Source organism: Chrysemys picta, chromosome 3 (assembly GCF_011386835.1).
Source record: "Chrysemys picta bellii isolate R12L10 chromosome 3, ASM1138683v2, whole genome shotgun sequence".
Taxonomy (NCBI): Eukaryota; Metazoa; Chordata; order Testudines; family Emydidae; genus Chrysemys; species Chrysemys picta.
Window position 1 is genome coordinate 167,859,573 of NC_088793.1, and position 26,426 is coordinate 167,885,998.

General features: G+C 44.7%; 1 protein-coding gene across 5 annotated transcripts in view; it reads left to right on the forward strand.

Annotated features, from left to right (window-relative positions):
* The window catches only part of KCNH1 (potassium voltage-gated channel subfamily H member 1), a 330,953-nt gene that overhangs the window by 25,119 nt on the left and 279,408 nt on the right, over positions 1-26,426 (forward strand). For all 5 annotated transcript variants that reach the window (XR_010599908.1, XM_065589522.1, XM_065589524.1 and 2 more), the window contains 2 exons: positions 10,256-10,384; positions 24,462-24,580. Coding sequence is in view for 4 of the 5 variants with exons in the window: in XM_065589522.1 (XP_065445594.1) it covers positions 10,256-10,384; positions 24,462-24,580 (248 nt within the window). In the remaining variant the exon portion in view is untranslated. The remainder of the gene's footprint in view (positions 1-10,255; positions 10,385-24,461; positions 24,581-26,426) is intronic.

A 26,426-nucleotide genomic window follows, 5' to 3' on the forward strand; every position in this document is an offset into this window, starting at 1 on the left:
ACTAAGGTACTTCGACTTCAGCTACGTTATTCACGTAGCTGAAGTTGCGTACCTTAGTTCGAATTAGGGGGGTAGTGTAGACCAAGCCTCAGGAGCAAAGACATAAGAGTTCCAGGATTAAACAGACCAGCCTGAGAGGCAAAATATACTACTTAGTAGTTTTACTGTATTTTAATGAGGGAGATTCCCTTCTGCTAACAGAAACCTTCAGATTGCATAGCGTTTCTTCAGCTGCATATGGAGGGTTCTTTTTTTTTTTTTTTTTTTTTTGGCGGCCCAGGAAGGGATTTTACTGTAATCACTCACCTCCATAAGCAGATACAGACGTTCTCCTGGTGTGCAGGTCTGAGCAAGGACCTTTGTGCCCCTTACAGACCACGCTGAAGCATTGTGAGAGATGGGATAGGCTGCAGCTATAGAGGGGAGTTTCCTCCTAAAGGGGTTTCTGTGCCAGCTCTGGGTAGGCCAAGGGATGGGCCACAGGCTCTGTGATTAGGAAGCGCTGGTATTCTCCCAAGTGGTTCAGAGGAGCTGTGACTGATATTCCAGAACATAGGCTGAAGTAGTGGCTATTGTGTTGGGAGGATGGATTTCACCTCCCTGGATGCTGTGCTTTTCATTTGTGTACAACCTGCTGCCTGGCTGTATGTGGGTAGAGAGAATTTCACCAATAATGCTATCTGCTTATTAAGTTTAATGAAATTATTTTTTCCACCGTACATCTCTCAATGCACAAGAAGGCACTCAGGTAGTACACAGAACAGTGTATATAAGCCCAAACGAGTGACTTGGGCCAGACTGTGCACATGCATATAAATAAGTATAGTGCTTTCTATAGGGTGAAATCCCACCCCCACCCCTCCAACTTCTACAGGGTTAAAATCACTGAAACGGAGATAGGGCTTGTGTTCGCCCTCTGCACCAGGTGAATTTTGCCCAGTTGACTTAAGCAGAACCACAGGTAGCAAGGTGCAGTAGGCCTGTAGTGTTTGCAGCACAGACCACATAGTGATTTATAAATTGGTCCAAACCATTGTGTGGGAGCAGAGGGTGGAGAAAGTGAAAGAAGGGTCACAGTGGGTCACATTCTTAGCTGCTATAAATTGGCATAGCTGAGGATTATCTAGCTATGATTCTAACCCAATGCCTTGTTAAATCATAAACTCACTGCCTTTCATCCCCGTAAAATACATATGCCTAACTTCAGTTTGTCTCAGGAAGGCCAAACTAATATGGCTATGTCACCAGGCGACATCCTGCTCCTGTCTGATCTGTCTACACAGACTCTAAATAAAATAAAAATAAATATATTAATGGAGATATCCTATCTCCTAGAGCTGGAAGGGACCTTGAAAGATCATCATGTCCAGCCCCGTGCCTTCACTAGCAGGACCAAGTACTGATTTTGCCCCAGATCCCTCAGTGGGCCCCCTCAAGGATTGAACTCACAACCCTGGGTTTAGCAAGCCAATGCTCAAACCACTGAGCTATCCCTCTCAGAGAAAACTCTGGGGCCTTCCGTTGTTAAACTGTGCTGGGGTGTTTTGTTTACACTTGCAGTTCCCCTACCTTACCAATCCGTACACCATGTTATTTAGTTTCAGTCTCTCCTCGGAAGAGATCTCTCCCTACCCAGAAATCTCTCCTTCCTGCCTCTCTCTGCACCCTCCGTTCCTTCCTGTGCTGCCTTATACTTCCTGTGTTAACAGACCATTTCTCTTGGTAGTCCCCCGCAGCCCTTCTAATCCATTAATTTGGCCCTGCCAGGTCCACCCTGGGGAAAATTAATTGATGTTTAAGTGACCAGAGTGCTGGCTCAGTTGTTGGTTCCCAGCCTTCTGTCACAGGCTAGGACTCATAAAACTGATAAACCAAGTTCCCATTGACCATGGCAACTTTACCTGGACAATGTGTTTGCAAGAAGTAGCTACCATCAAACAATTTCTCTGATGTATTCACTGCAGAGCCACTTTCCGATAACTCCCCTCATTTCTTTTATCTGAAGCAAAAGCAAGGGAAATCTTGAGATGTACCTGCCTTCCAATCCCTTACAGCACATCAGAGCTTCATCTAACATAAATCATAACAAATTGCTGTAGTACTCAGAGCTGGCAATAGGCATAAGCAGACTAAACAATTGCTTAGGGCCTTGATCAGCTCAAGGGGAGAGGGGGGCTATTAATTATTAGTATGTGTTGTGTGTGGGGGCAGTCCCCCCAAAATATTCCTACATAGGGCCCCCAATCGACTGGCACCAGCGCTGGCAGTAGTGGAGCATGTTCCAAACCAATTTTTGTTCTTTAGTTACCCTTCTGGATTCTAGCGCTAGAGTAACCTCTGTGTCCAGAGACTTGACCTTTAGGGACCTGACATTATTTTTCTTTATCTTACCATGTAAAGATCTGACCTATTGACCCATTATTTACTAGTGTAAAGTGGCACCTAGTGCAGAAAATGTGAAGGCAGTGCTTTTAAAGCACTGGAAATGGCACCATAAAGTCTATCAATATAACCACACTGTGCTGAGTGCTTCTAGACACTAAGCTGGTTGGTTCTCATTCAGTGCACGTGGGTACTGAATTGAGCATTTACCTTACTTTACATAGTCAAATGTCAGATACTCCTCTCTATTCATAGTTAAAACTTGTATTGAAAATGCCACTTGCCTAGCCTCCTAACTGATCACCCACGGTTAAATTGTTTGTGTGTTTAATTAATGTTGGGCAAAATACACGGCCTCTGCTAGGTTGAGAAACAATGTCAAAATGAGAAGGCATTAGTGAAATATTGAGGGGGGGAATGTAAAAGTCCGCTGTGCCTCTTATGTAACTGAAATTCAGCTGTCTGCTTCACTGCACGCAGTAATTGATAAAGATATTGCATGTGATTCTAACCTTTCCAGCACCAGAGTGTTTGGTAGCTTTTACATCCAAAGTAATACCGCCTCGTCTGAGTGTGTGACTGGAACTTGATCTGAACATTGTATTTGTGAGCGCTGTTTTTCACCAAAGTTACCAATTCCGTAACATCATCTTTGCCATCAAACATGATTTCCATTGTGTTTACACATGAATCTTGTTTTATTCTGTCAAAAGATAAATATCACCTAGTGTGATTTTAAAAAAAAATTAGTCTTTTTACAGCTAACACAGTATTTTACACCTACTTAGCACTATTCATTGAAGGATGTCAGACTGCACATTGAAACATAAATTAATCCTCATGGTGGCCAGGGAGGTAGATACTTAGGTTTGATCTACACTACAGAGTTAGGTCGATAGAAGCCGCCTTAAGTCAACCTGTTAATGTATGTGTCTACACTACCAGGTCCTTCACGCCAGCCTAAGTCACCTTTAGTGTCTCCTACTGTCAAATGAGCGCCACCAGGCAGAGAAAGTAAGTGATGTGGCTACTAGGGTTACCATACGTCCGGATTTTCCCGGACATGTCCGGCTTTTGGGGGCTCAAATCCCCGTCCGGGGGGAAATCCCCAAAAGCCGGGCATGTCCGGGAAAATCAGGAGGGCTCGGTGGTGCTCGGCCGGGGCCGGTGCGGGGCCGGGGGCATGGTGCCGGGCCGGGAACCAGTGGGGCAGTGCCGGGCCAGGGTCACAGTGCCGGGCCGGGCGCGGGGTCCGGGGAGCTGGTCAGCCGGGGAGCCGGGCCCGCGGGGCCGGGAGCCGGGGAGCCGGGGCCGGGAGCCGAGGAGCCGAGCCCGCGGGGCCGGGAGCCGAGGAGCCGAGCCCGCGGGGCGGGGAGCCGAGGAGCCGAGCCCGCGGGGAGCCGGGGAGCCGAGCCCGCGGGGAGCCGGGGAGCCGAGCCCGCGGGGAGCCGGGAAGCCGAGCCCGCGGGGAGCCGGGGAGCCGAGCCCGCGGGGAGCCGGGGAGCCGGGAAGCCGGGAGCGGGTCGGGGAGCCGGGGAGCAGAGCCCGCGGGGAGCCCGGGAGCCGGGAGCCGAGCCGGGGAGCCGAGCCCGCGGGGCGGGGAGCCGGGGAGCCGGGAGCGGGTCGGGGAGCCGGGGAGCAGAGCCCGCGGGGAGCCCGGGAGCCGGGAGCCGAGCCAGGGAGCCGAGCCCGCGGGGCGGGGAGCCGGGGAGCCGAGCCCGCGGGGCGGGGAGCCGAGCCGGGAGCCGAGCCCGTGGGCCGGTGAGCCGGGAGCGGGGCGGGGAGCCGGGGAGCCGAGCCCGCGGGCCGGTGAGCCGGGAGCGGGGCGGGGAGCCGGGGAGCCGAGCCCGCGGGGCGGTGAGCTGGGGAGCCGGGAGCGGGTCGGGGAGCCGGGGAGCAGAGCCCGCGGGGAGCCGGGAGCCGGGCCGGGAGCCGAGCCCGCGGGCCGGTGAGCCGGGAGCGGGGCGGGGAGCCGGGGAGCCGAGCCCGCGGGGCGGTGAGCCGGGGAGCCGGGAGCGGGTCGGGGAGCCGGGGAGCAGAGCCCGCGGGGAGCCCGGGAGCCGGGAGCCGAGCCGGGGAGCCGAGCCCGCGGGGCGGGGAGCCGGGGAGCCGAGCCCGCGGGGCGGGGAGCCGAGCCGGGAGCCGAGCCCGCGGGGCGGTGAGCCGGGGAGCCGGGAGCGGGGCGGGGAGCCGGGGAGCAGAGCCCGCGGGGAGCCGGGCCGGGAGCCGAGCCCGCGGGGAGCCGGGGAGCCGGGAGCCGGGCGGGGAGCCGGGAGCGGGGCAGGGAGCCGGGGAGCAGAGCCCGCGGGGAGCCGGGAGCCGGGCCGGGAGCCGAGCCCGCGGGGCGGGGAGCCGGGGAGCCGAGCCCGCGGGGCCGGCCGGGGAGCCGGGAGCCGGGGGGGTGCGCCGGGCTGCCGGGGGCCGGCAGTGCTGGGCAGGCCGGGGGTGGTCGGCCGGTGTAGCGCACCGGAACCCCAGGGCCCGAGCCGACCCAGGCTGGAAACACCGGGGGGCCAGCCTGGGCCGCGCCTCCTCCCCCCACACCCCCCTTACCTGCTTCAGGCTTCCCGCGAATCAAATATTCGCGGGAAGCAGGGGAGGGGGCGGAGACTTTGGGGAGGGGGCGGGGTTGGGGCGGGGCCGGGGGCTGTGGAGTGTCCTCCATTTGGAGGCACAAAATATGGTAACCCTAGTGGCTACAGCACTGTAAACAGTGTGAGAAGCAATGGTAGAACTTGGGATCTCCTGCCTCACTTCTGCAGAACATTAGCATCCAGAGGATCCAATCAAGAGCAGGCCTCCTTATGCTAACCACAGTACCTAGCCAGAGTAAGGTAGTTTTGCCCTACAGATATTGCAATCCAAATAGACAAGACAGGAAAAAAGGTAGGAGAAAGGAAGCGTTTTTCCCATTTTTATATTTGGAGAATGGGGATGCAAAGAGATGAAGTCACTTGTCCAGGCCAGTGCTGGGAACTGACCTAGCTCTCTCGAGACCAAGATCAGTGCCTTATCCACAATACCATCCTGTCTCTGTGTCCTATACTCCGATCACTAGACACCGACTCCCTTAGTGCTGGATTAGATCGGTAGCAATAGTAAACATCATGCAGCATGATCCCAAGGGCCATTGCAGTTATTGTGTAATAGTTTTTTCACTCCCCCCCACACTCTGCTCAGAATGCTTCCTTACAAACTTGAAAATCACATTCCTTTCCCTCACTACATTGGTTCTATTCCATTAAGCAGGCACTGGATTCCTTCACTGTTGATTCCAATATAACAGAAGTCAATCTGGCTCAGGAGGGTTTACTTCATTGTTTGTGCACTGGCATCATCCTTGATCTTCACCAGGAAGAGAGTTTGCCAAGACTAAAAACAAAACATAAATGAAAGTAGTTGTATTGTTGGAGACACTGCTAAACAGTCTATGCCCCCATACACAGCCATACATCAGTCCAGAGGGGTGCATGAGGAGAGGTATAAATTGTGGACTGGATTTGAAAATAACGCTGCATTAAAAGAGGCATTTCTGAGCCAATAGTGACTGTCTGGCTGAGTAGAGACATCAGCTTTGACGCTGATAGTGTGGGGTCTCCCTGTTTAGAGGCTGAAATCCTAGTTTCCGGCTTGATTTATTACTGGTTTACTCTCAGAGCTTTCATATTTAATATTAAAATAAACTGTTTAATGTTTTTAAAAAGTAAAATTCTTCTGATAATTAAGCTAGGCTGCAGAAAATAACTCGGTACAGCCACAAGTTCACCCAAACCTTTCCATGTATTCCTACAGCTTAGACCTGCTATCAATAATCTCTGAGCAGCAAGAGCATTGTGGGTAACCATATGCAAATGAACACACCCCACTTTATTATAGAAATTCCTCTACCCAGTACCTGTCTCCCAACCCCAGAGACATTTAAAATGAGACTGGACAAAGCACTAGGAAATATAGTATCGGGAACATCTGTGCATTACCTCCAGGGACGGGACCGAATCAGTTAATAGGATTTTTCCATTCAATAATCTTTGCTGTTGCTATTTACATATAGTTCCAGAACTGGAGTAGGGTTTACCCAGACCAGCTCTGCAACCATGACCATGTTTTGCCATGGGAAGTCCCATGACTGCTCCAAAGGATACCTAAATAATGGTAGTTACTAAAAACACCTCCTTGTTGTTTGGTTGTTTCCTGCTGTTGCTGGCCTAGATACAGAGAGCCAGAAACCCTACCTGGCTCTCAATAAAACGTTCAGTAAGAAACTGCAGCTGGCGCATAATGTGATGAGGTAGGTCATGAGGAGGAAATAGCTGATCAAAGCAGGTTACGTAGGAAGGCTACAGGCTGCGTTTGCTTCCTGTTCACTGCCAAATCCAATGCCAGATTATGGTACTGATCTATAAAGCCCTTAGAAAGAGCTCACAGTCTCAAAGATTCTTCTTCTGAGACCAGCTACAGCAGTTACTTTCATCTGGCACATTATTATTGAAAGAAAACACACGTGAAATTGCGGGAGCCATAGTGAGAACCTTCTCGATAGAAACCCATGGGCTGGTACAGCCTCCCCAAGCAGGAAAATTCCCTTGCCTCATTCAGCTTATGCTGTAAAAATCACGTTTTCAATCATTTGTCCCTCTGTAGAACCAAAGCACCAGAAAAAAGCAGCATGTATCAGAGACGAAGCCAATGTTTAAACCAGAGCAGGAGGGTAAATTGCCTGTCTTTTCTGGGGAGAACCCACTATTTTCTCTAGCTTTTATACAACATCTAAATGCCAAGGTGTTTTGGAAATGACAGGTGGAGGTGAAACTGGGTATATGACACTGCCAAAGTACTATGAAGGTTTAAAATTAAGCGTAGCACCGTGGCAATAACTTGCAATGCAACAAGGCAATTTGGGGTGCTTCTGGCTGAAAGAAAACACTAGTGCGAAAAGCTAGTGACCGCTGGCTATTGGAGGAGATTGGCTCACTCCCAGCTGCACTGTAGACATGCCCTAAGTGTAGAGTGACCAGACAGCAAATGTGACAAATCAGGACAGGGGGTAATAGGAGCCTATATAAGAAAAAGACCCAAAAATGGGGACTGTCCCTATAAAATTGGGACATCTGGTCACCCTACCGAAGTGTGCAGAGGAGTAGGAGAAGCTGGAACACAAGTGAGTGGGTACGCACATGGGGTGTGATGGAACAAGTGAAGGTGAGCGGTGCAGAGCTGGATGTGCATTTGGTCAGATTGGGGACAATGCATGCATGAAGGTAGGAGGAAGGCCAGATGGGAAAGGATGAAAGAATACACATGCATGGTAAACTGGGTGGGAGTTAGCCACATCCCTAAGAAAGGATCCAAATATAGAAAGGTGAGTGCAAAGGGGAAAAAATGTTACAAAAAGATTCTGGCTTCTCTGTAGATGAGACTCTTTAGGTTAATTAATAACTTGCTAATGCTTTTTATTGGGGCAGTCTGTTGTCACAATTTTGTAACTGCTTTAGGTTTTATTTATTTGTTTAAGGCTTGCTCAGGCACTTTAGCACCTTTCTTAATATAGAGCCCTTAAAATTTCTGTGCTCCAACTCTTCTCCCCAAATGGCGTTCAGTGACTCGAAGTCCACCTGTTGGCTTACCCTTCTTTTTGAATCAGAGACTACATCATTCAGTTACCCTGAAGTTCACAGGGCTTGCAGCAAATATGGTCTGGAAGTTCGTTCAATGTCTGAAGCTGCCTGCAATATCCAGGCACAGCGGGATGTGTTAAAGATTTGAGTTTCACTTTTGGCAACTGTCTATGGGCCTCTGAGCTTTCCTTATCTTCAGTGGCCCAGGAAGACTGCTACATGCAGAGGCTGGGGGAAGGCTGGGTGATGCATCAAGAGCAACATGCTTCATACACATTAGCACAGTGGGAAAATTGCCAGTTGCTTATTTCAACAAACAATTTGTGAACTTCCTGAGGGCCTTGTGCTCCTCTGGGAGCCATGAATAGCCACAGTCATTACTAACATCTGAGTGAATTATGGACTATCATGTAAATACAGTTTGTACTCTGAAAAAAAAACCTGGCTAGTTCAGCTGATAAGTAATGCGATATGCCTCTCTCATCTTCAGATTGCTGGAACCAAATGAATCTCGGTAGGGGTCATATGGTGGGGAAGAGGTGGTTCTCTTCAAGGCTCCACCCACAAAATAAGCTCCACCCATGTGAGGTATAAAAATGAGATGCTACTTGCTGTAGGTTGTGCAGATGGTCAAGATATAATTGTGCAGCTCTTTGACCTCCACTGGGCTTCTAAAACTTGGCTACCCTCTGTGGGCTTAAATATACCCATGGGCTGTACTAGGCCCCTTGGGCTGAGGAAATAACTAGTGGTATCTCCCAAGCATCACTCACTGTGACACCAAGAAGTGGCACCAACATGGGACCTCGCTCTGTGAATGATATAGATCTGTGAATACTCCCTTTGGTTTCTTATATGCAGAATGAAATAAGTGTTGACTTCTAAATCACCATCTTTAGGTAGCTTGGTTAACACCTCACTGAGATGAATGGGACAGCTCACACCTCTTAGAGCTAATGTTCCAGACTCTCTGCAGCCTCACTTGGACATCTCCGCATGGGTTACACTTGGTTTGACCTCTTGACGTTTCTGTCACAACCATAACGGTTACTTACTTTTTATTTTTAGAAGAAAGCTGAGATTCTGGGGGGAAAGACTAGCTTCACAGAGGAGCTGGTATAGTGTATGGGCACATATTGGCTCTGTTTGAGCCCTTCAGCCTGCTAATACCCAAAAGTCTCTAACATCTGACAGCTGTGGTTTGTGTGAAATGAGTCTGTTGAGATCAGTACTGGTGCTAGTGGACAGGGACCCCATCAGTATAATTGACATCATTTTGGCAGCCTCAGCAGAAACATCAGGGATTAAATGGACCTGGAGATTGAATTACCCTCTCCCCACTAGAGATAGTCTGTCTGTCATAGTTGAGGAACTCTGGCAGAGAAGCTGGTATGGCCGCTGTCTGTGTGATATTTTTACTGTAATAAACAGGGGACTCCAATCTTCAGAGCTGTCATTAGCACTTAATCCATTTAGGTAATTACAAAAGCACAGCTATATTGAAGTGTCAGTCTTAGTCACAATCTTTGGGCCTGATCCTGATCACATGCACACTGATGTAACTCCATTGACTTCACTGGAGTTATTCCTGCTTTATAGTGGGGTAAGCGAGAGCATCATCAGAATGAGCAGATATTGAGATGGCCTGAGTGGTCAGTGGAACGTTTCCTTTGCTCAGCGGAACCTTCCAGTAACACAGATCTAGCATAGCCAGTCCTGTGCCAGCCTCCTAACAGCTCCTGGCATTGGGGGCATGGCTTGACCAAGGCCGTGCTTTGGTCCTCCCTAGCTGCCAGAATGGCCCTGTGGGACTCTTGCAGTTAGGCATAACTTAGAGCCAAACTGACCTCCAGCCATCCCCAGGATGGGGTGTGTGATATCAAGGTGGCATATAACTACCTTTTCCCCCTTACTCAGGCCCTCAGCTCCAAGAACCGCTCAACTGGTCTCAGGGATTGGGATGTTTTCATCTGTAGATCTCAAAGCACTTTATAAATGTGGGTAAAAATTATTTTAAACATTTTGCATATAGGAAACCCCAGGCTAGGAGTGGGGTAAGTGACTTGTCCAAGATCACACAACAAATCAGAGGTAGAGTCGAGACTACAGCCTCCCTGGCAGCTGCTCTGTCCTTTTTCATTTGGGGTGTTTGCGAAAAAGGAATAGTCACAACTGACTTCTTTTAAAATCTGAACTTAAAAAAGATCCCATTCAATGTTCTGTCTACTATTGACCAACTTTTTGATTTTCTTTTGCAGGGACACCTGTCTGGTTCTTTGTGAAAATTGCTCCGATTCGAAATGAACAGGATAAAGTGGTTTTATTTCTTTGCACTTTCAGCGACATAACAGCTTTCAAACAGCCCATTGAGGATGATTCGTGTAAAGGTTTGTCTGTCTTGTCATACAATTGTGCTGCTTCTCTTGGTGCACGTTGACTGTGAAATAACTGAAGACCTCTAATACCCACACTAAGAATTGGACTTTAAAACAAGTGGTAGCTATGCAGTGTCAGGCACAGCCCCATGTGGAATGACTATGAGCGTTAGAATGATCTAAGCAGGATTGACTCTAGTCAGTGCTTGGATGGGTGACCACTAAGGAAAAATCCAAGTACTCTTGGAAATTGGGGCTGGGGATCCAGTGGGTGGAGCTTTTCCAATACCTCAGCATGGTATTGTGGGCACAGAGCTGTTACAAGTGCCAGCTTTTGGATGAAGTGTAAAACTGAGGTCCTGACCCCTTATCGTTACTATAGCTAGTGAAGGGTGCCGAGTCCCTTCTCTGAGGCACTGAGCCAACACAAATCCTTTCTCGGTGGGAACGGGGGCTGTTCAGCTTCTCTCCGATCCGTTGGCACTCTGTGGAAGAGCGAGCAGAGGCATTAACCCTGTTGCTGGAATCTAGCCCAGACTTGGGTAATTTCATTCCACCTGCCTAAATGAGGGCCTGATCCGGTTTCCATGGAACTCAATAAAAAGACTCCCAATGACCTCAGTGTGAGCTGGGTCAGGCCCAAACTGTTCTACATTGTTAGGTAGAGTTGCTGTATGCTATTAATCCATTGCTGACTTTCACCCCAGAAGCTGTGGCCTTGAGCAAGTCCCTGATCCTGTGCATTTATGGGTAGATTCCTGTGTCCGTGCAGAGCTATATATGAGCTTGCAGGAGAATAGTTTGTTAAGGGAGATGAATCCTCAGAGGCGAGAGGTACATAATGCAAGTTCTCTTGTTGATTGCATTTCTTTTTAGTGTTCAATAATATCAGTAGTGTAAAACTTAACAGGAAGGTGAATTTATTTACATTTTATTTTAAAAATATAGCGTTTCTCAAAGTGGAAACACCCGTCACCATCCCTAATGAAGAACAACCTTTAAAAATAGACTCTCTGCCAAGCTGCATGGAATTGTTTTCTTTTTTTTTGCTATGTGTTTGCGTTTTTTTGTTGCTCTAATCAAACTAGAAAGTGGGTTTTGTAGTCAGAAAGATCTGTCCCATGGAAAATAGCTTTCTGCCAGGCACCTCGTGGTCTTCACTTCACACTGACAAGAACTGACTGCAGAGATAAATCAGTATTAGGTAGTAAAGCTAGCTTTAGCTTATTCACTGGGAATGAAGTGCATTTAACCAGACAACGAAGTGAGTTTCTTTCAGGAGTGATAGCCTGTAGTTCTCCCCTGCACTTCTGCTGAAACCAACATTCTGCTTAAGAGCCTAATGTGCTAGTAAACTATGGACTTGGGAGCAGAGATTCCTTTTCTCTCTGAAGATAAGGACACATTTGATTTTGCAAGAGGAGTAAGTAGGAGAAAGAAAACTCTAATCAAACATTTGAAGAAGTCGCATCTGTTGGATCCCCAGATTGTTCTATGCCAACAGTGGTGGTGATGATGCTTAGCAGTTTCACGTCCAAAGCAATGTACAGAGATTAAACTAATTATCCACACAGCATCCAAGTTAGGTGGGGTGTTATGTCCATTTTACAAATGGGCAAACCGAGGCAGACAGCTAAGTGCCAGATTTTTGAACTGTGAGTGCCTAAAATCAGGCATGGAAGTAAAGGTGGCCTGATTTTCAGAGGGGCTAAACTCCCACAACTTCCCCCAAAATCCTCCTCCAACTTGGATGAAGTGACTTGTCCAAGGCCACAGAATGAGTCAGTGGCACAGCTGGAAATAAAATTTGAGAGCTGTTGACTCTCAACCCTACGCTCATTCTCCAGACCTTGCTCTCTCTTCACATAACAAAAGTTACATGATGCTATTGCATCTGAAGAAGTGAGGTTCTTACCCACGAAAGCTTATGCTCCCAATACTTCTGTTAGTCTCAAAGGTGCCACAGGACCCTCTGTTGCTTTTTACAGATTCAGACTAACACGGCTACCCCTCTGATACATGATGCTATTTGTAAGTCTTCCAAATATTAGTCCCAAGTCTACTGAAGTCAATGAATTCTATCAGTTTTGCATTGGTGTGAGTGAAAAACCCATTATTGCTACACATGCAAGTCAGAAGATGTGATACCATGGTAATAAAGTTGCAGGTACTGTCATAAACCTTAATACATCTCCAACTCTTTTTACTCCCTGCTACTGCTTCTTCCTAGAGGCTAGCTCCGCACCGTCCCTATAAACAATATACTTGCAATGATTTGATGAATTAGAAGCCCCAGGCCTTACAAAAATACATGTTGTCAGACACTTAGGGTACATCTACACTACCCGCCGGATTGGCGGGTAGCGATTGATCTATCGGGGATCGATTTATCGCGTGTAGTGTAGACGTGATAAATCGATCCCCGATCGCTCTCCCGTCGACTGCTGAACTCCAGCTCGGTGAGAAGCGAAAGCAAAGTCGATGGGGGAGCGGCGGCCATCGATCCCGCGCTGCGAGGACGCGAAGTAAGTGATTCTAAGTCGATCTAAGATACGTCAACTTCAGCTACGCTATTCTCGTAGCTGAAGTTGCGTATCTTAGATCGATTTTTCCCCCCCTCCCCCAGTGTAGACTAGGCCTTAGAGACTTTTATATGTATATTTATTAGTAGAGCTTATTGAGCCTTCATACCTTGCATGAAAAAGTTGCATGTCTGGTAGGTGGCTCACAGGGTTGTAGAGGGGAATGAGAATATTTTTGGAAGATGTAAGAGGTAGAAAAACTGGTTATGATTTCAGAGGAACCTTCAAGGAATAAACATTAGGGGTCTGAGTTTTGAAGAGGACACATTTTTTGGGCCACCTACAAACTTGTATTGGCATTTACTGTAGAGCTGATCACAACCTATTTTAAATGAAAAATGGCTTTTTGACCAAAAAGAGTACTTTGCAGAAAATTTTCATATGAGTAGAAATTTTCCTAATTGTCTATAAAAGACAGGAAACCCCAAAGTGAACATTTTTATTGAAAATGACTTTTGGATCTTTTTGCTGGAAAAAATGAAAACTCTTAGTGGGAAATTATTTTTCAAAATTTCCAACGAAAAGCCTCTAGTTTAGTGTGAGTGTGCATGCAAATCAGTCATTTCATGTGCAAATCTCCAGTTAAACACCTAATAGTCCCTTTACACGTGCAAAGACCTCATTTGCATGTGCACTTATGTTTAGTTTCATATGCAGTGGATGTAGCCCGAGGTGCTACATTTGAAATCAGGCACGGTAGCTCTGCTTTTCGAAGAGCTATGCAAAGAGTAGCTGTCTATTTATCTCTGCCCATGTAAAGAGCAGCGTATGGCTTGGCCTGAGCACACTTAGCTATGAATAGTTTAGTAACCCACTATCGAATGTTTAATTTCAAGCACGTTTTTTTGAGCTGTCAGAATCCTTGTGACTTACTGAAAGATGTGTGTGTCTAGCACTAAGGACTGGAGATTGACATGTATACAAAAGTGAACAGGCATCTTTTATCTGAAGATGAGTAGAGGAAGGCAGAGATGAAAATGGTACCGAGACTACCTATTCATTTAAAAAAAAACAACCTAATAATCAGACATTAAAAAAGCTGAAATTTGAAAAATGTATGTCTTATACTAGGTACGCTTCTAATTATAGGCTCTTTTGTTTTTTGGTTCAAAGAACTCGTTCACTTTTAATACTGCATAATTTATGACTGCCATGGAAATTTAAGTAAATTTGCTTTTAAACATAGCTGCTTTAAAAATAGCATGCACTAAATATAGCTACTTGAAAAATACTATGTCAGTGGTGTTTGAAGGTATAAATAAAAAAACTTTTTTCTTCCTCCCCACACATGTTCCCCTTAAAAATTTGTAGGAAAATTTAGCCTTGTGCAATTCCATTCAAGTCGATCGAGTTACATTATGGCTGAATTTGCCACTTGATGTTTTATGTGGACCTCATAGCAGGCCCTAGAATGTCCAGTATATCTGAAACTAATCTATTCTTTTGCCCTTTTGGTTTATGATTACATGAGGTTTGGAGCACTCCAAGGAGCAGATATTCAAAATGATCTCTAAATTTGAATGCACAGTTTTAGGGGCATGGTAATTTGTGCATGCAAACAGGATTTGTATGTACAAATTGAGTAGTCAGACATTCAGCAGGTTGACAGGAACAAGTATTTGTGCATGCAAAGGAATGTACACAAAACTAGGGGCTGTGTTGAGGTCCATTTGAAAATGTGGACTGGAGGGAGCTCGGCTGACTTACAGCAGCTCAAGATCTGTTGCTTAGATCCAGTGTTCTTGTTTTCATTTTTTTTGTAACACAAAATGATGTGGGTGAAAGATTGCTGGCCTGTCATCTCCTAAACTGTTATGTTTCCACCAGTAATTGTTATAACTGACACTGCAGAAGAGGTTTTATTTCATTTTGTGTTTATAGTAATCCTTGCGATCACAATCAGGGCTGTGAAAAACCCAACTGGCTTTGTTTGCTTGGTTTATTTTAATTCAGAAAAACCTCAACCCAATGGGTTTTTTCTGGTCTGTGAGGTTTTTATGTTTTGTGTGGGGAGGGAGGGGAGATTTTTTTAAAATAAGTTTTTACATGAACATAATTTATATTTGAAGGGTTTTTGTTAGTAGAAACATTAGGCTTCAGTTTCAGTGTCTGAATGAAACCTTTAACTTAAAAAACCAAACAGAGAAGTGATGAGAACATAAAGACTCTTGTTTATGCTTCTTAGGTCGATTAGGACAAATAAGAATGTTCTAGAACTCTCTAGAAAGGAATGGGAATGAACAGAGTCACTGATGATTGGAGAGACGTGATTGGTGGGTGAAGTTAGCTGTAATTGGATATTGAAGAGAAGGGAATGGATGGAAGTGAGAACTGTTCAGGAGCTTGGTTTGCTAGAATCCAGACAATTCTAAATGCAGATGAGGCATCTGGTAGTGTGCTAATCTGATAATACAAATCTAGCTACCCCATCTTACTTTTTCAGTCTTCACAATGTTAAATTCACGAGGCAGTGGCTTTTAATTCTAACTCTAGGAACTGAAAGTTGCGGATCAGTGCTCCAACTTGGCTAGTGTAAAGGATGTGATTCATCTTGAGTAAGATGAAGGAAGTGGTAGGAAACAACTGAATAAGCTGAAATAATGAAAACTGATAATTCTTCTATAATAAAATGTAGACTTTGTCATGTTTTCGAAGCAAGTTACAAAGGGTCCAGGTTCCTCTCAAAGTGCAGAAAATTGGCTTCTTCCAATTTTTTTTGAAAATGAAATGTGCCATTGAATGAAACTTCATCTCTTAAAGTGGAAGAGGAAAACACTGGGTGTGATGATCCTGCAAATAGATTTTTTCGATGCTCTTGTTCTCATTGAAACCTAGCTGCAGTAATAATGTAAGTCCCTGTTCCAGGCATTCTAGCAGCTCTTTCGTATTAACTTCTTTCAGGAGCAATCTCTCTTCTCTTCAACATCAAAAAGCAGCAAAACTTCTTGGTAGTGATGGTGTAAAGTCAAATGAAAGGAAAAACTTGATATTAAGAACAGAGCTTGAAACCTTCTTTTATGGCAAAATCTTCATCTTCAATGTAGCACAAATCAAACAATCTAAAGAAATGACTGAAGTGTGCTTCATCCTATATAGCTTCTCCAGACCAACTGAAACTCATTGGTCCACTACCCGATGCTGCAAATGAAGAAACAGGAGGAAAACAAAAGGAAAAGCTTAAAGAAATAACATTGGCACTAATTCAGGACAGTTGGTTGAACTTGAGAACCTACCCAACAGTGGCTATAAGTGTCCATTCAGGAAAAATGCATTCTTACTCATTGCTATTGATTCTGTATCTGAAAACAAAGCCACAGAATATTGTGTTCTAGCTGCTGAAGAAAACATGCAAGATTGCAGGGTAAAGTGTCTTTGCCATTTGCTCAGAGAACAAAAATGAAAATGAAAAAGATGAGAAGACTTCTTGGGTGCACTCTTCCTCCATTTCTGAGATGTGGGTGTGGAACACACTGTTTAAACTTTTTTGAGAAAGAAGTCAGACCTAACACAGATCTGAAGAACACTATGGAAGTTCAAAAGTATTCTGCAACCACCATTTGCATCATGGTTGGCTGATTGAAAAAGGAAGGCTAAAAAAATTGTTTGTATTACAGTAATGCCCATAGGCCCTTTCTGAGACCTGGGGCCCTATTGTGCTGAACACTGTGCACAATGTAAGAGGCAATCCCTGCCCCAAAGAGTTTACAGTCTAGATTCACAAGAGTAACAAATGGTGGGAGGGGAAACAGAAGCACAGAGAGGTGAAATGACTTATCCAAGGTCACACAGTAGGTCAGTGGCAAAGCTAGTAATAAAATTCACATCTCCTGACCCCCAATCTCGTGCTGTGTCTACTAGACCACACTGCCTCCATAAGGATAGATGCTCACCTTCTCAAGGACACTTGGGAATTCTCAAGAAGACTGTGTTTGTATCGTTGCACCTAAATACTACAGTGTATTGAAATTTGCACTGAGCAACAGTTCCCTCTTGGGGGACCTCTGGTTTCCAAAAGTGATATAGACCCTTATTCCTCCCTCTTGAGGACCTTGCTTGTAGCAATCCGCATGGAACTTGGAGGAAAGAGCACAGGCTGCAGGAGGGAAGGTGGCGGTGACACCATGAAGACAGTCTGTTTGCACATGGCTGGAATGCTAGCTGCATTTGCAGCATCTCTGTAAATAGTTCTCTTAATTAAGACCCCGGTTAGTTTTAGAAACATGGAGTCCTCTCCTATTATTACCCAGCATTTGGTACATGAAATGTCAGTGACCCACCTTAGGATCAGTGGGGTCTGGGTTCTTTTGTACTCAGTGCCTTCATCTAATGGCCCAATTCATAAATTAACAGACAACGGCTATGACCTCTGGGACATTAAAATGTATAATTACAGGAAATCCAGGACCAGCAGATGTATTACTCACAGAATGTATAGCAGTATGTTAACGGAATGGAAAGGGAACGGCCAGGAATCCAGGATCTCAAATAATTGAGTAACCAGCCAATCCCCCAGCAATGAACACGCAATGTCCACGAACTACGTAAGAATATCAAAATGCTTCAAAAGTCTCCCACAGGCTGCAGCTTGTTGTTGGAGCTCAGTGAAAAGGGCTGGCACACCTTCCTGGTAAGCTGATAGCTCTCCCCTTCCAAGGGAAGGGGCCCCAGTGCAGAGGCAGCTTACCAGGGACAGCTGGCAGTCAGTCCTCACAAGCAAAGCAGAACCTTGGGGCTCAGTCTCTCATTTGTGGAGCTGGGGTCAGTCCCAAGCCCTCTGACCAGGTGAGACAAAATGGAGTCTCCCCTTCTGCTGCATGGTGAAACTTCTGGGCTGCATTCCCTGCAGTTGCTGTAACCCGACTCCCTGTTTCCAGGTGTCTTCTACAAAACCGCCCTTGCCCAGGCTCAGTTCATGTGTGCAGACTCAGAGATGCTTTTGGGGGCCCGCAGTTGGTCACCCAGGCATGGCAATTGGGCTCTGGCCAGGTAACTCCTCCTCTCAAACATGAGGTTTGAGGCTCAACTCGTATGCTGGGGAAGCTCCAGCCATGAACAGGCTTTCTGGTGCCTGCAGTCAGTTGCCAGGCTTGTCTATGGAGCTCCTGGTCTGGCCCCCACAGAGTGTTTGTGCCTCTCTAACAGGTGAGCTCAGCAGTCTGTTTACACAATTTCTATGCTACAGCTGGGAGAGAGCCTCGTGCTGCGGGGCTTGTACTAATATGCCTAGATGTTGCGACACCAGCAGTGGCTCAGTCTAGACACTCAAGTTTAGACCCAGGGGACAGGGTGGGCTTGTGCTCGGGTAGCTAGCCTGAGCCTACACTGGTGCCACAATGTTTGTGCAACTAATTTTAGCGTGCTAGTGCAAGCCCCACTAACATGGGTCTGTTTACCTGGGCTGGGGGGTTCGCTCCCATGTAGTTAGACATACCCTTGGGAATTGCTTCTCTCAAGCCTCCAAATGGCTAGTGGCCTTCACTTACGAAAGCAACTTAAGCAGATTTAGGGGGGACTTGACAGGTCACAAGTGGAAGACGCTACTCTTGTGGTCTCAGTATAAATCTGGCTTGAGCCAGTTAACAACAAAAGAGCTAGAACTTCACAAGAACAAAATACAAAATCAATTCAGCATAGCAGTGGGATGTTTCATTTTCTTAGCCAACATAACTGATGCCTAATACAAAGGCCATAGTGGAGCCCAGAACAGGAAGAAGAGGAGGTTGAAACACGGCTGATGGTTTTGCGATCCTGAGTTCTTTCCTTTTCTTCTAGCATTCGAGATTGAAGGTCTAGCTTTCTGCCCACATCTACGGTTGCAAAGGAGGTTGTATCACAGTGGTTGCATCAAAATGATGGAAAATTGTGACAGTGAAGTCATGGACAGCAGGACAATTGAATTCAGAATTTTGTCTTTTTAAGACCTCCACTCTTCTTGAGCCAGCTCAGTATTAGTGGAGTGAGTTTTAGTATGTTCAGATTGGTTTGGTCAAAACTTCATCACAGGACAGGTGCTTAAGGTATCAACAGACGAACAAAAACAGAAGAGTGGGAGGCAAGACTAGTTATTAGATTGGATACTGGTATTGTTCTATTCCAGAAATGCAAGCTGGCTTCTTGGACAATATTATATGTACTTTTGATTGTTTGAAAAATAAATAGGCTTATAAGGTGAATTGCATAATGAGTGTCTTGAGTTTCACATAATACCGTTTTAACTTTTTTCCAGAGGGAAAAAGTGGGTGGTTTCAGGTATAGGAAAATGCCTATCACCTTGGGTGGGAAGAAAACAACTGTTTAATCTAGGTGGTCTAGTCTGTTTCCCCCTCATCATGGCAGGATTGATGCCATTATACCTTTTTTTTGAAACATAGGTCAAATTTTAACTTCAGGAGCTCCAAAGCTGTGATTCTAGTATTCCTTTGCATTTTGTTCCACTGCCTAATGGCTCTTAGTTTTAATGTTTTTTCTGATAAGTTAGAGCAGAGAAAGTAAATAAGTCCATCACTTCTTTGGTCTGTCTTTGACTAATGAGAGTAATCAGTCCTTGCCCTAAATGTCTGCGTACCTACAGGCAGTTTGTCTTCCTTCAGGCTTCTGTAGTAATGTGTTGTAATAAGATCAAGAGGGATTCCTTCCTCTTAGGGTACTGAGAGACAAATGAGCATTCTACTGTAGGTGCTGTTGATGCCAATGTTGTCTCTGTGATGCAATATATAGAACCACTGTGTACGCTGGAGTTTCCACAATTTTCTTTTCCTTCCATTTAAAAATAAAAGGATGGCATTTTACACTAATTGCCCAAAACACAGCAGTATTGCTACAGTAAGCAGTAGGGTTTAGACCATTACTGTAGAATATTCCCAGCGCTTTTTAAATAAGGAACAGAAATGAACAAAAGAAGTGAGAGAATCTCTCAGTTTCATAATAGCTAATGTTACTTGAAAAGCATAATATACTTTTTGGCCATAGATAGGCTTTGCATCTACATGGCACTGCTTAAATGTCTGTAAAATTTAATGACATTTACTAACCCTTTGTTCTATGGTAAAAATTTCACAAAGCTCAGCTCCGCTTAAGGCATACTCACATACTTATTATGCACTCTTCAGGCACAGGGCCTGATTCTTCTTCCAACTGTAAATCCGAGGCAATTCCAGTGAAATCAATAGTTACAATAATGTAAATCTGGAATAAGCAAGAGGAGAATTGGGCCTGCAGTCTCATTATAGGCAATACTACCAGCTCTGCTTATATAGTTAAGTTCGCATGACACTTCTCTTTATATGATCCTGTTTTCAGTTGCTTATAACTTTGCCCATCATTATCTGTTTGGACTGAAATTTTCCTCACCAGGTGTCTGCCACAGGCTGAATTTATTTTTAAAGTTTCATCATCAATGGTTGAGCCATATCAGAGAATGAGATTAGGTTAAAATATCTTCACTTGTCCATGGTGTAAAAAAAAAATCCTATAATTGTTTCTTTGAGACATTCTAATGCTTTCATTCTTTGGAACAAAGACTTAAAATTGCCCTGGGCCAGGGATGTGCCTTTTGCCATCCCTGTGAAAACAGCTCAAATTTGGCCAAGTTATAAGCCTTTGAAAAACTTTGTTTCCACATGCTCAGTAGAGACTTGTTAAAGTTTGTCAACTAAATTCTCTCAGGATTCTATCTGTACTGAGCATGCTCCAGCCCAAGGCTGCAGGGCTGAGCAGGATTTTCCCTGAAATTAGTGCTGCATGTCATCCTGGTCATGGAAACCAGAATTAAGAACAGGAAGAGTCTCTCTGTGATTTCAGTGCCCCCTTGCTGGTGACCACGCAGTATGGAGGAGGAAGTGACCTGTCTCAAATGCAGAAGGGACAAGAACCAGACTGGTGGGTGCAGGGGAGTATAGATTGAGACAAGGAACCTGGGATGGGAAAACTGGGATGGGGAGTTAACAGGAGGAGGTTTAGAGAAGAGCCACAAGAATGATTAAAGGATTAGAAAATTGTCTTGTAGTCATAGACTCAAAGAAAGCAATTTATTTAGCTTAACAAGGAGAAAGTTAAGGGGTAACTCTATTAATTTAGGAGTACCTACCTGGAGAACAAATATTTAATAATGGCCTCTTCAGTCTAGCAGAGAAAGGTATTCCCCAATCTAATGGCTGGACCCTAAAGCTGGACAAATTCAGACTGGAAAAAGGTGTTCATTTTTAACAGTGAGGGGCAATTTACCAAGCATCAAGATGGATTCTCCATCACTGATATTTGTAAAATCAAGATTGGATGTTTTTATAAAAAGCTATGCTGTAGGAATTATTTTGGGTAAATTCTGTGGCCTGTGTGATAGAGACAGTTGGACGAGATGATCACAGTGGTCCCCTCTGGTCTTGGAATCTATGAATCTATGGAACTAAGACTGAGAGCTGGGAAGGGGAGAGACTGGGACTCTGGGCAAGGAGTCTGTGGATAGACTGGGATGAGGAGCCTGAGGTGGGGAGAAGACTGGGACTTGGACAGGGAGGTCAGAGGATTAGAGTAGAACTGGGATAAGAAGGTGGAGGTGGGGAAATGCAATGATATGCTGCAGGGGGGCAATGGGGAAAGACAGTACTAGAATAGGGACAGACTGAGGGAGACAGGGGCAGAAGGGTGACCACTAGAATAGACTCCCTTCCTGAACGTGGAATGGGACCCCAGATTTCCAAGTCTCCTCATTCTTCTGCTCTCAGCAAATATCTGTAAAACCCACGGGCAATGTGTGTGTCTCATCTGCCTCTACTCTGGTCCACATAAAGGATGACAACCTACTACTGCTATTGGTAAATCCATTAACTTAAGGGGCAAATAGTCTTGCAGTGGATCTAAAGGTTCCAATCCTGCTGATAACCCAGGTGGGTGTCAATATGATTCCACAGTTTGCTTTTTTAAAAACCTAGAAAATTACACACCCGCTCAGGGCAGAGTTTGAATAGTGTGACTTAAATAAGGCCTAGGGCCACACATTGTTCAATGAAGATAAAATAAAATATTGAATAATTGCTCATTAATTGAGCTCTGTGCACTGAGTGAGGCAGGGATCCTGGTGGGAGAATTGTATGTGATAATGTAATTAAAGACTGTATCTTAATGCATGTGGACAATGGAGTCAAATTATGTTTGTGTGGACAGCCTTAATTCTGGCATTTCCTGTCTGAGTGCTTGGCTTTGCAACATTTAGATACTATTTAACATATTATTTTGTGTGTAATCTTTACACACAGCATAGTACACTTCATTTCAGCACCATGGACAGCATTAATTGCTAATAATACTCATATGAAGAACAAATTAATTTGTTAGTCTCTAAGGTGCCACAAGTACTCCTGTTCTTTTTACGGATACAGACTAACACGGCTGCTACTCTGAAATACTCATATGGTGTACATGCTTTATTTATATCACATACTATAAAGCTGAGACTGTAAACCCATGTGATTCTATTTACTGACACTTGAACAAATTCTCCCCCGGTTTCTCTGGATGCACACCACTGTAAATCCAGTGATCTTGATTTACAGTGGTGTAAGTCAGTGAAGAATCAGGAGTAACTCCAGTGAAGTCAGTGGAGTCGTGTGATATCCAAGTTATGTCAAAGGAAGGTCTTAGGGCCAGATTCTCAGCTGGTATCAATGAGCATAGATCTTCTAAAGCTAATGGAGACACACCAACTTACACCATCTCTATTAGCTTTAGAAGATCTATGCTCATTGACACCAGCTGTAGATCTGGCCCTTAGGAGCAATTTCCCCCAGCATGTTCTCATAACACCAACTGGCCTACTCAAAGTTTTTGCCTGAATAAGAAGTGAGTAATGGCTTCAGGACTGGGCCCATTAATGTTAATGAGGCTTACTCATAGACAGCAAGGGAAGAATATTCCCTTAGAAATGTACTGTGTTAAAAAGCTGCCATGAAAATGTATCAGTCTGACTATTGTGAAAAATAACAGATTTGGGGCCAATTAATATAGTTGCACTGGAGTCAATAGAGCTGTGCTGATTAACCTCAGCTGAGGATCTGCCTCTGTATTTGGAAAGGTGATCTGTTTCTCTGAAGAGATCTCTCTCTTTCTGGGGCAAACACTGTGCTCCTTACTCAGATGAGATTTGCCCCAGTGGATGGAAATGAAAAGTCTAATTACTGCGGAATTCTACAGGAAATAGGCAGTTGGTTCCAGCCAGCTCTATCAATCAGACCTCGGGAGGGGAGGGGCGGCAGCTTCAATGTTGGCTTTGTAAGAGACATTCTTTGCCTCGACAATTGTTTTTGTCTGATTCCACACCTTTTTTAGGGTTGCTCCTTTGCACTTTCCTTAAGAAACATATGTCAAGTTACCTTTTCAGCCCCAGGCTAGGAAGGTTCTGCTGAACAGCAAATCCATGTAATTTGCTTCTTTATTGTGTCACCCTTTTATTTAGCAAACATACATTCCAGCAAACACTTTCACAACAGGGCATTGACAGGAAATGTTCAAACTACTGGGCAGCACTCTAACCACTCAAATCCCAATGACTTTAATAGGAGACTTGCACAGTAGCAATCCAGGCTGCTCTTTAAAAAATAGTATAATTTCTTTTCTTAATGGAGTCAGAAGGTTATGGAAGCTTTCCCAGGAGCAGAACCACATTAAAAGAGAGTCTGCAAGGTGCTAAGCACCCTTAATGAGATGGCCAGTGACTCCCAGAAGGCACTAAGTATCTTGCAGAATTGGGACCTAATAATATTTTTCTTTTAGGAAGCTAGAGAAGTTCAAATGCATGTCCTAGCTGAGTTTCTGCGATTGCAAAGTAATGATCATAAAAGTCACTGTTACTGCTAACTCTGTTGGTGTTTTGTTAAAGGCCCCTTATTGTGAGGGGTTTATGAATTGGTTGTAAAAAATTGTTCTGGGCTAAAATTCAGCATATAAATTCTACTCCCCAGCAGCTGAATGTTTTTGCAAAGTTTGAAAAAAATATTTGCTTTTTCCTTCCTCTCATCTGCAGAGGGTATAAAATCATGTGGCTGGTTTCATCTGCACTTTTTTTGTATAGTATGGTCTATTTCTTTGCTTACATCCACACCATCCCCTACACATCTGGGGCCAGATTCAATTTTTGTTATAACTTTCATTGTTCCTGATTCTGGCCTCTCACCTGGATAGGCCAGAAGCATCTCCTGTGTTGATGTGAGATCTGAATCAGATCACTTATTCCAATAGGTGATTCTTCCAGGGCAGAATTTTGTCCCAAGGTAATACCTAATCCATGTAACTGTCCTCTTGCACAGCCATTGAATTGCCAAACTTTTTGGCCAATTTGCCACACAATTTGCCAATTTGACACCTGTTTACTGACTCACTTCCACCTGGCATGTGGTTAAATTATACCACGTTTATCACTGCTGAATTTGATCCCTTGAGTAAGGATAGTCTTCCTTAAATACAATTGTATATTGTTTCTTGTATCTCTTGTGTAATCTTTGTTCTGTTTTCTCAAGGCTGGGGGAAGTTTGCTCGCTTGACACGAGCCCTCACAAGCAGCCGGGGCGTCTTGCAGCAGCTTGCTCCAAGTGTGCAGAAAGGAGAGAACGTTCACAAGCATTCTCGACTTGCCGAGGTAATGTCTCATTTCCCTGAGAGAGCGAGAGAGAGAGAGAGAGAGAGAATGAATATGGAGCATGTGACTAGATTGTGATTGCTGAATCAGTACGTCTGTGTATGGAATTTCAACTTGTGGTCAGAAGGCAAAATTCATAACCCTAAAATCACTGTCTTCTAGTGCAGTTTGCAGATGAATGACCCACCTAAATGCACTGTAAGTGAAATACTTCCATCTTTACTGTGGTAGATGTAAGTAGGTGTCATTTTGCCCCAAATTACCAAGACCTTATTTATGGTGAAATTACACTAGACCTAGTTTACATACCTTTTGCATATGGTGAAGAGGAGAAGGAAAGTGAGAATCCAGTGGAAAAGGTGCCCAGAGGGCTAACGATGGGGAAAGGTGGCTATATAATATTTCCATATCCTCATGTAGCTGATAATGTTCTCTCTCTACTAGCTATGCACCAGCTGTGCTCTTTAGCCATAGGATTCAGGCTTGGTGGAAGGGAGGGAATCCAGGAACAAATGTGCTATGCAGGAAGTGCCCCTGGACAATGAATCAATAAGTGATGTCCATAAGATGTCATGTAAACTAAGCATAATATTAGGATCTACACTCGTATGATCACCAGAGAGGTCATATAACAATATTAATACTAACCAGTATTTTTCACTTATATGTTGCCTTTCTTCCAAGGATCTCAAAATTCACTAGGATCTCCAAGTGCTCACGTGAGCATAACTGAGGTGGGAAAAGCTATGGGTAGTACAGCAGAGAAGCCTGGGAAATACCTATTGGCTGAGGACTATCAGTGTAGGAAGGGCTGGGAGAACACTTAGGAGGAAGCTGGATCTGAGGATCTGTGGTCTTCCAAAGTCAGATGTCTTCTCTTGTTGCTGTTGATCAATATTGTAGCCATCCACTCACTTTATGGAAGCTTTCCCAGGAGCAGAACCACATTAAGAGAGACAGTCTGCAAGGCGCTAAGCACCTTTAATGAGAAGGCCAGTGACTCCTAGAAGGCACTAAGTATCTTGCAGAATTGGGATCTAATAATATTTTTCTTTTGGGAAGCTAGAGAAGTCCAAATGCATGTTCTGGCTGAGTTTCTGTGATTGCAAAGTAATGATAGTAAAAGTCGCTGTTACTGCTAACTCTGTCCGTGTTTTGTTAAAAGCCCCTTATTTTGAGGGGTTTATGAATTGGTTGTAAAAATTGTTCTGGGCTAAAATTCAGCATATAAATTCTGGGGTAATTTAGGAATACATTTCTAAAGGGTTTGTCATTTTCCATGAGGTTCCACACATGAACCTCACTCATTCATCTGAATCTCTTAAAGCAAAGAGTTCAATAGGCTGGCAGGTGTTTTTAATACTTATCCTATATAAACCATGCTTGTTAGCTCTCATACAGTGATTTTTATCTGTAGATCTCACAGTGAATTATAAGAGAAGATACATATCTTTATTCCCATTTTATAGGATGTGGAACTGAATCACAGAGAAGTGAAGTGATTTTGCTCAAGATTACCTAGATTGTCAGAGGTAGAAGTGAGACAAAAACCCAGCACGCCTGACTCCGAGGCCAGTGCCTTATCAATTAGACCACACTGCTTTTGCTGTGTGGGAGCTTAAGAAGGTCACTTTGTCTGTAATTGGTTTTGTGTCCCTTTCATTCACACACAGGGCCTGAGATTGCCCAAATATATTTGTGTCTACTTCTACTGGAATTCATTTCATTTAGAAAGACAATTCTGTAAGTAAAATGGTTGAAATTCTGCACAATAGTTTCCTTAATCCTGTTAAACTCCACAATATCATTATGATAAAAAAGGAGGGAGAAATCTTAAGTGTCTTTC